This window comes from Arvicola amphibius, chromosome 11 (assembly GCF_903992535.2).
Source record: "Arvicola amphibius chromosome 11, mArvAmp1.2, whole genome shotgun sequence".
Classification (NCBI taxonomy): Eukaryota; Metazoa; Chordata; class Mammalia; order Rodentia; family Cricetidae; genus Arvicola; species Arvicola amphibius.
The window spans coordinates 2,823,389-2,837,368 of NC_052057.2; the positions used below are offsets into that span (position 1 = coordinate 2,823,389).

General features: G+C 44.7%; 1 protein-coding gene across 1 annotated transcript; it reads left to right on the forward strand.

The window, feature by feature from the left end:
* Positions 1–1,437: 1,437 nt before the first annotated feature.
* Positions 1,438–6,337, forward strand: Tlr2 (toll like receptor 2). The gene is made up of 2 exons (XM_038347804.1): positions 1,438–1,539; positions 3,835–6,337. The coding sequence occupies exon 2, from the start codon at positions 3,850–3,852 to the stop codon at positions 6,202–6,204; it is 2,355 nt and encodes a 784-aa protein (XP_038203732.1). The 5' UTR covers positions 1,438–1,539; positions 3,835–3,849; the 3' UTR covers positions 6,205–6,337.
* The last annotated feature ends 7,643 nt before the right edge of the window (positions 6,338–13,980 follow it).

A 13,980-nucleotide genomic window follows, 5' to 3' on the forward strand; every position in this document is an offset into this window, starting at 1 on the left:
AAAGAGAGGGACAGAGACACAGAGGCACACAAACAGAGATACAAACAGACACAGAGAGGGTGTGTGTAACTCTCTAGAGAGCCTTAAGAAGGTTGAGAGATGTGGAACCCAGGACAGAAGAGAACCTTCTGATTAAGGAAAAATTCTGGCTTCAAACCTTGCGTAGATTTGCAGGACATTTCCTTAGGTAAACAGGAGTAAGGTGTCTGCTCTGCATCCAGTCTCCCTTTGCCAAGGTCACACAGAATCACAGACACGCAGGGAGCTTTATTAACTCGCTTAAAAGTAGGAAGTTTTCCTTATAATTATTCCTTGCTGAGGGTGATGGAGCCACTTCTCAGTCATGAAGCAAACCAATCAATCTAGGGCTGTTTTTAGAATCATTTTTGAGATGCAAATACAGGTTACAAAAAGGGAAGTACTTAGCTTTAAAGTCGCAGGTAGAAATGAGAGCCCGGAATCTTCCTGCGGGGAGGAAGAATGGGTTGTCGGGTGTGAGGAAAGAAAGGAATCTGGGCTGTCCTTATCCTTTTATGTCCTGGACGGTACACGCACTCCTAAGTCTGGAAGGCGACTAGAAGACTATTCTAACAGATGTTGCACAGAAACAGATGCTAGAGATATGCCGGCTGGGGTGGGGGTGGGGGAACAAAGTGTTGAAAAGAGCGAGAAAGAAACAGTATTCCTGAGCCCAAGTTGCAGCTTTGGAGAATGGAGAGAAATTCAAAAGCTGTGTTCGAGGGCAAGGTGGGGTTTTGTGACTGACTTGGCAGCCCTGGCTAGCTAGCCTCTCGAACCTCAATAAGTTACTTCAATGATTAAGAATTGACACAACAGGAAGACGACAAAAAAAAAGAGGTGCATGACACCCCATCCTAAGTCCATCATCCTGTGGTGCGTTTAAGTTTACGTATGGCAAGAAGTATCCATAAGTAGGCAGTCTTGGTCAAGGTGTGGTACCCGGAGACATTCAGCCATCTGATTGTCCAGGTTTCCAGTCTCTCTGCCACAGTGAACTGACAAAAACTTCCTGTGATTGGCTTGCGGTTGCAACCTTTAACTTCTTTCTCTCAGCCGGAGACACCTGGGGGAAATTCCAATTCCTTGGGGCTTCATTGTTGCAATAATCCATTAACCAAATGGGAGTGTAAGTGTCCCATTAGAATATCTCCTTCCTGCTAGAATTCTTTCAGTAGGATTCAACTAAATTCAGCTCAATTCAACTAAAATGCCAGCTGCCAAGCAGCTTTCTTTCTCTTTGGTTACCCTTGGCTGCCCTGTCTAGGGGAAATCCCACACGGAGCCACTGGCCTCTAAGTTCTGGGTTTCCTGCCCTGCGGCTCCAGCCAAGCTCCGGTGCCGCGCTTAGCTCCTCTGCAGACCCCTGTAGGCGGCGCCAGCCGCGCGGGGCGGTGCTGACGACCGGGAAGTTCGAGCCCGAGGTTGAGGACGTCGCCTTCCCTCACTTCCCGGTCCTTGCAGTCCGGGGTCCAGACAACCGGAGGGCGCGGGCGAGAGGCGGCGGTGGAGGTCCTCCAGGTAGGTCGGTCGCTCCCGCTGCAGGGTCCCTGCACCCCTTCGAGGGCAAGAAGTGCCAAGGGCGACGGGGCAGCCGCTGGGAGCTCCGCGCTGCGGGGACCCGGTTCCCACCGTCGTGCACCTGCGCCCCCAGCCGTGCGGTTCTGCTTTGAAGACAGCTGTTTCTAGTTGTGGTCGCCGCGGGAAGTGGGGTCACGAGAGAGGGGAGGAGCACCGTAGAGTGGCAGCGACTGAGGAGCCCAGAGCCCAGAGCCCGGGGCTGTGGGACCGGCGTCCGGTCAGCATCTCCAGCTCCGGGGTCGCCGAAGGGAAGGGAGCATCTGCAGTGCCCCTGAGCTCTAGAACTCTCGGTGACCACAGGCACTGCCCCAGCATTACCGGAAAGGACTGCCCTCCAGCTCAGCCCTCTGGCTTGGAGCCCGGTACAGAGTAGTCAAGACAGTCACTTGCGGGGGTGTGTCCGCAATCACTGTTTCGGACTAGGAAGCAGTGAAGGTTGTTTTGCGACCTAGAAGGGGAAAAGATGTCGCGTGAGGCGGTGCAGACTATTTCTTTCTAATTGAAATCTTGCTTCTTTGTGTGGGGGTGGGGGAGCCTTCACGTCTGTGTTCCTTCGTCTCTGGAGCATCGGAGTCGCATCTCTGGTCAAAAAAAAAAAAAAAAAAAAAAAAAAAAAAAAAAAAAAAAAAAAAAAAAAAAAAAAAAAAAAAAAAAAAACTCACTGAAATCGCATGCAAACAGAGTGTGTGGCGTTCTTCACAGAAGGACTCTCCGAGGGTCCCCTTATGGCTTCCTCGGTCCCATAAACGAGAACCTTGTGTTTACATCTTAGACGCCAGAAAAAGGCTTTTCTATTTTCAAAAAGGAGAAATTACTTAGGGTGTAAACCGCTTAGCTTGCTGGGACGATTTTGATTTGACTTAAGGTTTTGCCTATGCTACCGAATCTTTAGCAAAGAACAAAAGGTGCGTGGGTGAGGGACTCGTCTTAAAGACCCTCTTTTCCCCCCCAAAGGGAAACAGCGAACACCGTGACTATTGGAAAATGTCTTATCTCACCATATTCTGAGTTTCTTTCTGTTCCAAGAACAGAATAGAATACTTGCGCCTTGAGTTAATACTTAACTTTTACCAAAATTGCCAGGTGTTGACAGTATTTTTAGAAGTTTCTAAGCTACCAGTTAACCTTTTTGAACTTCTAAATTTATAAGCAAATTAACATTTGCCTGGTAAATGCCCAATGAGAAATCATCCCCATGTTTGAAGAAGTCATATTAAGAGAGAACACAAAAGGGGACTTCAGAACTACGCTAATTTATATTGAATAAGAGGAATCTCACTTAAATGATCAAATGGATAGTGTCAGAAGAGAATTAACATCTACGATCTACACGTCATCTGCTGGCATATCTTTTTGAGAGGGTCTGATGGCTTATGGGCTGGCCTTGAACTCACCACAAGACAGTGGATGGCTTTGAACTACTGCTCCCCCTGCCTCCACCTCCTGGAGCATTGGGATCATGGTATGCACTACTACATCCCATTTAATCTACATACACTAGCAAAGCGCTCTACTGATGAGCTATATCCCAGGCCTGTCACCTGCTGATTCCAAGAGATACATCTCTTAAGGACACTAAAAATCGAAAGGGAAAATGCACAACCAGTTAAAAATGCACAAAAGGATGCCATAGGCTGGAGAGATGGATCAGCAGTAAAGCTCACTTGATGCTCTTCCAGAGGACCTGGATTTAGTTCCCAACATCCACATAGTTATAGGGAATCTGCTGCCTTCTTTATGGTTCCTAGGGTACTGTACACATACGGTGCACATGCATATACTCAGGAAAAATATACATTTACAATAAAGTGGCGCTTGCCACCAGGCCTGATGACCTGAGTTCAATTTCCAGAATCCAACAAATATCTGCTAGCATTATTGTATATATATTATTATATATATTATTGTATATATATATATTATATATATATATGTATGTGTACAGTACCCTAGGAACCATAAAGAAGGCAGCAGATTCCCTATAACTATGTGGATGTTGGGAACTAAATCCAGGTCCTCTGAAAGAGCATTATTGTATATATATATTATATATATATTATTGTATATATATATTGTATATATCAGAAATTAATTTTTAATCTTCATTCATGGCTTGCATTTGCCTCCAACTTACTGCTTATACACATGCATTTGAGAGAGGGCTGTGCCCGCGAGAGGGAGAGCTCTGATGTGGCAACTGGCACACTCACTCACCCGGGCTTCATTCATTTCCAGGTCAAATCTTGGAGGATGCTCCGTGTTCTGTGGACCTTGTGGATCTTGGTGGCCATGAAAGACCTCCGAAGGGAGGGCTGTTCTGCTCAGGCACCTCTGTCATGTGATGCTGGTGTGTGTGATGGCCGTTCCAGGTCTTTCACCTCCATTCCCTCAGGACTCTCCGCAGCCGTGAAGAGTCTTGACCTGTCTAACAATAAGATCGCCTCCATTGGCAACGGTGACCTGCGGGGGTGTGTGAACCTCCGAGCTCTGATGCTGCAGTCCAATGGGATCAACAGAATAGCGGAAGGGGCCTTTTCTTCCCTGCGCAGTCTTGAGCACTTGGACTTGTCTGATAACCAGCTATCTGACTTATCTTTCTCCTGGTTCGGGCCTCTGTCCTCTTTGAAATACTTGAACTTGCTAGGAAATCCTTACGAGATACTGGGGGAGACATCACTCTTTTACAACCTCACAAGTTTACAGACTCTCAGGGTAGGAAACATCGCCACCTTCAGTAAGATCAGGAGGATAGATTTTGCTGGACTGACTTCTCTTGACGAACTTGAGATCAAAGCGCTAAGTCTCCAGGCTTATGACTCCCAAAGTCTAAAGTCGATTCAAAACATCCATCACCTGACCCTTCATCTGAGCCAGCCTGGTTTCCTCCTGGCGATTTTTGCAGACATCCTGAGTTCTGTGGAATATTTAGAACTGAGAGATATTGGTGTGGCCAGCTTCCGCTTCTCAGAATTGTCCACGGCAGATGAAATAAATTCGCCGATGAAGAAGTTAGCATTCCGAAATGCAGATCTCACTGACGAAAGTTTTAACGAGCTTCTGAAGCTGCTGCGTTACATCCCGGAACTCTTGGAGGCAGAGTTTGATGACTGCACCCTTAACGGAGTGGGCGATTTCCAACCCTCTGAGTCAGACATCATCAGAGAACTAGGCAAAGTAGAAACGTTAATAATACGGAGGTTGCAGATCCCCCGATTCTACTCATTTAACGATCTGAGAACGGTGTACCCACTCCTAGAGAAAGTTAAGCGCATCACAGTAGAGAACAGCAGGGTCTTTCTGGTCCCTTGTGCATTTTCACAGCGTTTGAAATCATTAGAGTTCTTGGACCTCAGCGAAAATTTGATGGTTGAAGAATATTTGAGAAACTCAGCCTGTGAGGACGCCTGGCCTTCTCTCCAAACTTTAATTTTGAGGCAGAATTATTTGAAATCACTGGAAAGAACTGGGGAGATTTTACTGACTCTGAAAAACCTGACTGCCCTTGACGTCAGCCGGAACAGCTTCCGTCCTATGCCTGACACTTGTCAGTGGCCACCAAAGATGTTCTTCCTGAACTTGTCCAGTACAGGGATGCAGGCTGTGAAAACGTGCATCCCACAGACGCTGGAGGTGCTGGATGTTAGTAACAACAATCTCGACTCATTTTCTTTGTTTTTGCCTCGGCTCCGAGAGCTCTATATTTCCGGAAACAAGCTGAAGACTCTCCCGGATGCCTCCTTGTTCCCCGTGTTACTGGTCATGAAGATCAGAGAGAATGCCATAAGCACTTTCTCTAAAGACCAGCTTAGCTCTTTCCCCAAATTAGTGACTCTGGAAGCAGGCGACAACCGCTTCATCTGCTCCTGTGAATTCTTGTCCTTCACACTGGGGCAGCCAGCACTGTCCCAGGTCCTGCCCGACTGGCCAGACAGCTACCTGTGTGACTCTCCACCCCGCCTGCGCGGCCAGAGGGTTCAGGAAGCCCGGCCCTCAGTCTTGGAGTGTCACCAAGCTCTTCTAGTGTCTGGCGTCTGCTGTGCCCTTCTCCTGCTGATCCTGCTCATAGGCGGCCTGTGCCACCATTTCCATGGGCTGTGGTACCTGAGAATGATGTGGGCGTGGCTCCGGGCAAAGAGGAAGCCCAAGAAAGCTCCGCACAGAGACATTTGCTATGATGCCTTTGTTTCCTACAGCGAGCAGGATTCCTACTGGGTGGAGAACCTCATGGTTCAGCAGCTGGAGAATTCTGACCCGCCCTTCAAGTTATGTCTCCACAAGCGGGACTTCGTTCCGGGCAAGTGGATCATTGATAACATCATCGACTCCATTGAGAAGAGCCACAAAACCGTGTTTGTGCTCTCTGAGAACTTCGTGAGGAGCGAGTGGTGCAAATATGAGCTGGACTTCTCCCACTTCCGGCTCTTCGATGAGAACAATGATGCTTGCATCCTCGTTTTGCTGGAGCCCATTGAGAAGAAAGCCATTCCCCAGCGCTTCTGCAAGCTCCGCAAAATCATGAACACCAAGACCTACCTGGAGTGGCCCTTGGATGAAGCCCAGCGGGAAGTGTTTTGGGCAAATCTGAGAACTGCAATAAAGTCCTAGGTTCTCCACCCAGTTCCGGTCTTGCCCTAACCATGAACTGTAGCAAAGTTTATTCTGACGTAATTATTTAAGTACCATAGAATTGTACCCTTGAGGGTTTAAATATAAGTGATAATTGTGAGCTTTATCTTGAATGCTGTTATATAAATATTTTATATTACGGTTTTTCTGTTTTTCCTTATTTTATAGATACCCAAGATCTCTCCATTATTGATATCTGGATAACCTGTTTCCTTAGCATATCTGGAAAAGGTACATACAGACTAAGATTTAATGCTTCAGTGCTTTCTGGACAGAAGTGCATGGGAGTGGCTATGTAGTATTGTGGGAGTGGCTACGGAGCATTGTGGGAGTGGTTATGGAGTATTGTGGGAGTGGCTACGGGGTATTTTGGGCGTGGCTGTGGAGTATTGTGGGCGTGGTTACGGAGTATTTTCCAATCTGCTATCCCACCTGCTATCCATCTGTGCAACATCTCAAGGACGAGGAGTCACAATGTTTGGGTCCTAGAGAGACTCATCAGATCTCAGTATAAATGGTGCAGGCTGCATTTTTATGTAAACTGAGTTTGTCTTTCTGAGTATTTGATAGGGTTCTCTAGACATAATTCTTTGAAATAATATATGTAACCTAAGATACAGTAAATCTTGCCTTGCCATGAGAACGGAACTAATGCGCGGAGCATACATACAATATTGATTTGGAAGGATCTGAAGGAAGGCTCCCATGTTCTGGTACAGAACTCCACTAGATTTCAGCTGCCCATTCCCAGGGTCTGGTTGCTCTGGCTCCTACCCCCGTCAGACAGTCTGTTGCTTTTTCTTTGGAGAAAAGTCTTGTTTCTAATTCTATAAAGCTTTCTGTCTAAAAAAAAATACATGTGAACACAATATTTTTAAAATAATTATATACTTAGAGGTTTCTTATGATTCAAAATAACTCCATGTGTAGTAAGCTGAAGACAGATACCAGTGCCTTTAATATTTATAAGTAATATTTGGTAGTGCATCAAATTTTAATGAGTCATTCTTTGCTGAGAGTTCTTCACTGGTACTGGTACTCAGAAACTTTTCTTTTTTCTCTTCTTTTCTTCCTTCCTTTCTTTTTCTTTCCTCCCTCCCTCCTTCCCCCTCCCCCCTCCCTCCCTCCCTCCCTCTGTCCCTCCCTCCCTTCTTTCTTTCTTCCTTCCTTCCTTCCTTCCTTCCTTCCTTCCTTCCTCTCTCTCTCTCTCTCTCTCTCTCTCTCTCTTTCTTTCTTTCTTTCTTTCTTTCTTTCTTTCTTTCTTTCTTTTTTTCGATAAAGGGTTTCTCTGTGTAACAGCCCTGAATATCCTGGAACTCAGTTTGTAGACCAGGCTGGCCTTGAACTCACAACTTTTATCTTGTGCTGGGAACCACTTGTGAAAAGGGCTTGAACCTTCTTTGACCCGTGTTAATTCTGGGCCAGGGCTGGGTTTGTGTGGTTAGTTGGGTTTTGGAATCAGAGACATTTGGGTTAACAAATTTTCAATCTTGGGCAAGTCACTTGACCTAACCCACAATATTTTTCTGTCCTTAAAATGAGCAGTGTGATCTGTACATGCTGGATTATTGAGGTTTTGAGGTGCAGCAGTATAAGAAAACCACACTCCCTGGTTGCCTTTGCTGTCAGAAGGATTATGGGGACAGGTATCAGAGCTACCCAAATGGCACCTATGGGTACATGTGGAGTTAGAGGTTGCCTGTTGTAGATCTTTGCTACTGGGGCAAGTATTTCATAGGAAATCATTTGCTTTTTGTGTTTTATTGTTAATATGTTCCTATTATGTACACTAGCAGAGAGATTAGTGACCTTGTTGTTCATAGGAATACGCCCTCAAGGAAGAAGTTTGTTAGTGTATTATGAGTTTTAGCGTGGGAAACTCAAGCAGTGCTTTGTTTCGGATCCATTACAGTTTTTTTTTAAACCAAGAATTTAAACAGCAATAGAAATACCTTCATGGTTTGATGGATTTAAACATACCTTTCATCTTTATTACTCATCCTGCTGAAAGTTAGGTTTGGCAAAGCGGCAGGATGCGGCATTAACACACACAGAAATCAATAGCCTTCCCTAAACCAGTAGCAGACATACTGAGGAAGAAACCAGGGAAACTATCCTGTTGATGGTAGTCTAGAGAAAATACCTTGGGGTAAGTTCAGCTACTGAACTGAAAGACCTCTACAATAAAGACTTTAAAAAACTGAAGATGGAAGGAAAGACATACCATGTTTCTAGAGCCAAATAATTTCTATTATGAAAATGGCCATCCTGTCAAAAGTGGTCCACAGAGTTGGTGTGACACCAATGAAAGTTCATACATTATTCTTTTTTCTATTTCTTTAATATTTATTCATTTTGTGTACAGAAGTTTTTACACATGCATCATAGAATGTAAGTGAAGCTCAGAGGACAGCTTCAGAGACAACCTGGAAGAGTTGGCTCGCTCCTGTTACCATGCTAGGTCCTTGAGATTGGACCCAGGACGTCAAGCTTAGTGGCACATTTCTCTAGCTCCATGAAAGAACTTTCTGGCTAGAAACCTAAACACAGGGTGCCACCTGCTAGTAAACGAGCTTGAGAGTTGAGTACTTTTTAAGCAGTGACTGTGATGACAATCAAGGTGATTTTTCTTTGTTATCCTTACACGTGAACTGTATCTGGAGTCTGTGTGATGTCGCGCTCTGTGGGGAACCCTTATATGTGTTCTGGTGTACAGAAGAGCCTCTGTAAGAAATGCCATGGGAGAGAATACTCCAGGAGCTGGTGGGAGGGTCAGGCTCAAAGGCGCTGACAGGTTAGCTGGCGTGCACATGTTAAAACAGAGTGCTTAGTCTTTCCTGTACTTCCTAACTTAGGAGATTTGGAAGGGGTCCAATGAACTTGTATTTTTTAACAGTGTCTCAAGTGATGCCGATGTCTGTGGTCCAGAGACCACAATATGAGAACCACAGGTCTCAAAGGTTCTTTGAAAGTCCAAAGATTCTTTTCAACTTTTAATCTATGCTCTGATCCTAAGTTTAAGTAATTATTCCACCCTCCTGGGGCAAGACCTCTACACAGCAGTCTTTCCTAAAAAGCTGTCACCAAGAGATATCATTTGGTTTTTTTTTTGTTATTGTTGGTTTTTTTTGTTTGTTTGTTTTTTCGAGGCAGGGTTTCCCTGTAGTTTCTAGAGCCTGTCCTGGAACTAGCTCTTGTAGAAAATCCTGGCCTTGAACTCAGAGATGCGCCTGCCTCTGCCTCCCGAGTGCTGGGATTAAAGGCGTGCACCACCACCGCCTGGCAAGAGATATCATTTGGTTTAATCACTCAAGCCTGTCCCCCACTTCTCTAAAAAATAGCAGAGGAAAGTCACCTGAAGCAACTAGGAATAAAACTTTCTTTTTTCTGTGGAAAATATGTACACGCATGCACACAGTCACAACACACATACACACACACATACAGTCTTTTTATCTTCAAACATACACTTCCATTCTATGCTCAACTAGAAGTTTCTCTTTCTAAAACTTTAAAACATTTAAATAATTCTTTATGTAATATGGGCCACAATTTTTGATAGGATTATGTAATTTTTCCAATCCAGTTTCCCTTATCCAAATCATGGGAGATCAGGCACGACGAGGAATTGCTGAGGTAAAAGCTGAGAAATGTGTTTTCCTCCCTCCATTTAGGAATGACAGCGTCATACACCATTCTTTACAAAAATATAAAAAAAAAATCTTAAAATTCACGTGGATACACAAAAGATCCCAGATGGCCAAAGCAATCCTAAATGAGAAGAATACTGCTATCTGTATCCCCAGACCTGACTTCAAATTACACCAGACCGCCATAGCAATAAAATAGAATGACGCCACCATCCAAGCAGACGCGAATGGATGGGCTACAGCAGAGGTAAAGCTGGGTGTCTGCACACAGAAGATGGGAACTACTCTTTATATCTCAGTCTGTGATGTGGGAGTCCCCTCTGTGTGCTGTGATTACCATTAACGAATAAAAGAAACTGCTTGGGACCTATAGCAGGGCAGAACTTAGCCAGGCGGGGAAAACTAAGCTGAATGCTGGGGGAAATAAGAGCAGAGTTAGAGAGAAGCCATGGAGCCTGCTGGAGACAGATGCTAGGAACTTTATCCGGAAAGGCACAGCCACATGGCAATATACAAATGAATAGAAATGGGTTAAATTAATATGAGTTAGCCAATAAGAAGCTAAAACTAATGGGCCAAGCAGTGATATAATTAATACAGTTTCTGTGTGATTATTTCTGGTCTAAGCTAGCTGGGCGACCGGGAACCAACAAGCGGCTCCTTCCTACAGTTCTGCACAAAAACGGACACCAACAGGGCCAAGAACCTCAATCTAAGAAACTCTGAAACTGATAGAGGAAAAGGTATCAGGGAGTGTGTTCTTTGCACAGGTATTTCTACCATGTGGTTTGTAGGCTTTTGAAACTGGCTTATGAGAGGAATGCTGGAGAGTTTGAAGCTACAGACATGACAAGTCCTTGCATGCTATTCTCAGAGATCACTGACCATCCCAGGGGGAGTTTGGAAGACCAGAATGGCAATAGCTATGCAGACAGTAAAGCAGCTCGTGAGGGTTCACGGGAAGAAGGATTCACCAGGAACGGGTCAGGTGCCACTCATGCCACAGTCTAGCAAAGAATCGGTCTACAGTCTGTTTCTGTTATGAAAGTTTGAGTACCTGAATTCAGAAGTAACAGATTAATTTATTTGGTGGAGGAAATATCAAGAATGTATAACACACAGGCTGGGAAATGATTTTGCCTCCTATAGTTAGCCAAGTTTATAGCGAGAGGCAGAAAGAAAACACAGAGCAGATTTGAGAATTTTGTTGTGTGGCAAGGAGAAGAATGTGGACATGTTTCAAACCATGAACAAACCTGCTATAGGGGAAATGACAGCTGTTAAAAGAGATTAGTACAACAAAGAGGAAACCATGCATTTTGAAATGGTAAATGAAGAAATGTAATTTGAGGGTAAGATCCCACCCATCGAAAGCTCACACTGGGAAGAACGTCATTTGGTATCTTCTGAGAAACAGCACCCTGAGCAGGGTGGTTACAGTCCAAGGGGGCTTGGATACTTGCTCAGCTGGCAGTAGGACTTGGTATCAGCTATATGGTGCTTCTGTAGGCATGCGAAACACAAGAGTAATTGGTGGGCTTACATCTTAAACCGCAGGCATGAAGCAGAGAGGGTAAACATGAAATGGCACAAATCTTTAGACTCCTAAAGCTGCTTCCTGTGATAGACTTCCTCCAGCAAGACCACACTTCCTGAGCCTCCCAATCAGTACCATCAGCTGGGGACCAAGCATTCAAACAATCCCTGAGTCCATGGAGAGCAGAGGAGGAGAGGGGAAAACTTGCTTCCCCGGTACTGTGAAGTTACTGTCAGCGAGTACAGAGGTCAGCCTCCCGTAGAAGATGTAGAGCAGACGAGGCCGCCTTCTCAGTCCCTCTGCTTAAGAGGCAACATGCTCAAACCACTTCAGTCCTTAGAAGAAACATGTTATGGTCTTGGGACAGAGCTATGGAGGACTAAGTCTTTCTAGTTAGCTCTGGTTGAAGGCTGTTACCGTCTTGTGAGCTTAATAGGACTCACGTTTATTCTATTAGGCATCCTGGTGCCTATAAAGGTCTTAGTTACTGGGGCTGGGGGGATGGCTCACTGGCTAAGAACTGTTCTTCCCGAGAACCCCAGTTTGGTTTCTGGACCCCGTGTGTGTTCACAACTACTTGTATGTAGCCCCAGTTCCAAGGCCTCCAGAGCATAATTAGTGGCGCACAGACACAGATGTAGGCAAAACACTGAAACACATACAATTTTTTTTGAAAGTCCTAGTTGCTACCGTGAGCTTCCCGGGTCTGTGGGTCTTTGTTTCATTTTAATATCATAGTTGCTAGAATTTAGTCTAAAGAGAGATGAGACATAACAAGAAATTAAGAAGATAAAAAGCTAAAAGACAAGACAAAGAGACATGTAGTCATTTCTGGTAAAAATAAAAATTTGTTCTGCCCCCAAACAGCTTTTCCACACTAGTTCACAATCTGAACTTTTAAAGTTTCAATTTTAATTTATCTACGATTTAACCACAAACCCACATAACTCAACTACGTATCCGCCCATCCATTCAACATCTCCATTATTCTTTCTCAAATTGGTCTCATTTTCTGAGCTTCCCTAACACATTTCCAGTAAAATCTCTTAACACAGAAAGTATGAGCCATAAATGGCAGAATGGTCTTGGGTATTTAATTTCCTAGCCAGAATAGGAATACTGGCCTAGGCAATTTTTAAAAAGGCATGTTGAAATAGGTTGTTAGAGACAACAAACTTTTATACCACAACTAAGCGAAGATGACAGCGGTTCAGGCTGCACAGCGCATCCCTAGACACATCTAAGATAATATTCTGTACGTTTCTAGAAAGATACTGGTTACTGATCATCCTCTTCAGATCAACCTTCTCTCTGCAGCAAGGACGTGCCTGCTTCTTCCCGACAATACATCAGCCTGGTATGCAGAATTCACGAGAACTTAAAGCACCTTGTTAGGGAAGGTCAGCAGAGAGCAGTAAATGCCCCAGTGATGGTGATGGTGACCTGGAGATGATCCTTCTGTCTGGGAACAGGAGGCTGAGAGTGGTGGTCTGTCGGGACCACTCTGAGTGTGCATGTCCTCACTTTAGGGAGGGCCTGGGACAGCTGGGATGGAATGGGGTGACTCAGGGTGTGTGTGTGTGTCTGTGTGTGTGGGGGGCAGTGGATCAGCTTCATGGCCCTGTTGAATTTACTTAACAATTTGGCCTTGTTTGTTCTCACCTTACTTGGTTAAAATAAGAATTAGGTGAAGAACGTGAGGACTTTTTATATAATAATTTCTTATTTTTTATTTGCATTTCCCTGACCCCCATGTTTGTACCGCTCTGACCCAAATGCACATGCGCTGGCATTCCCATCCTAGATTCTATGCATTGCTTGCTAACTTGTTTGAGTCCTACGACAGGCATGGGGGTTATGTGTGTTCTTACGCTTATAGCTTTTCCACCCACCCTGCCCCGTCCCCCTCCTGACTGAACCCAGGTCCTCATGCATGATTAACATTTCCACTAAATTGCAAATAATTCTAATAACTTCTCAAATGTTTTCCTCAACTTTTAAAAAGTTACTGATAAAGGGCGAATCATTTTAGTATAATATAATCGCAATGAACATCTCATCTTCTAGCATGCACAACTTCGTGTGCATATATCATCACTAGACTGTCTGCCCACTGTCCTCCATGGGGCATGAGTCCTGTTTCCTGACAGGACTGGGAGTGGATTCTCAGATACAAGAACCTGCTGTGAAAACTCATGGCCTCTTAGGTTACAGTTACCGCGTGACCATGGGCGACTCATCTTTTCCCCTTGCCACCAAGTCTGGGAAATGTTTATCAAATGAATATTTGAATGGCTCTTTCAAAACTATTTTTGGAAATTAGTATTTCCATGCTCTCCAGGATTTCAGATTTGGAAAAATGATTAGTTTTTTACTACTGATTGATTTACAGACCTTGGTCTCAGTGTGGTTTGGGGGCCAAGAGTACATGGTTTTCAGCCAGCCTGTTACCCATTCATGCTGACAGCAATGATATAGAACTTCTCTCCCTAAGAAACAGAGGTGGGAGGTGGGACCCTAGTGAGGCCATCGATCTAATTCCACTAGGCAAGTTCTCTATACAACTAA

Excerpts from the sequence above, each read along its gene's own strand:
- Tlr2 (XM_038347804.1), top strand. The coding sequence starts at position 3,850 with ATGCTCCGTGTTCTGTGGACCTTGTGGATCTTGGTGGCCATGAAAGAC.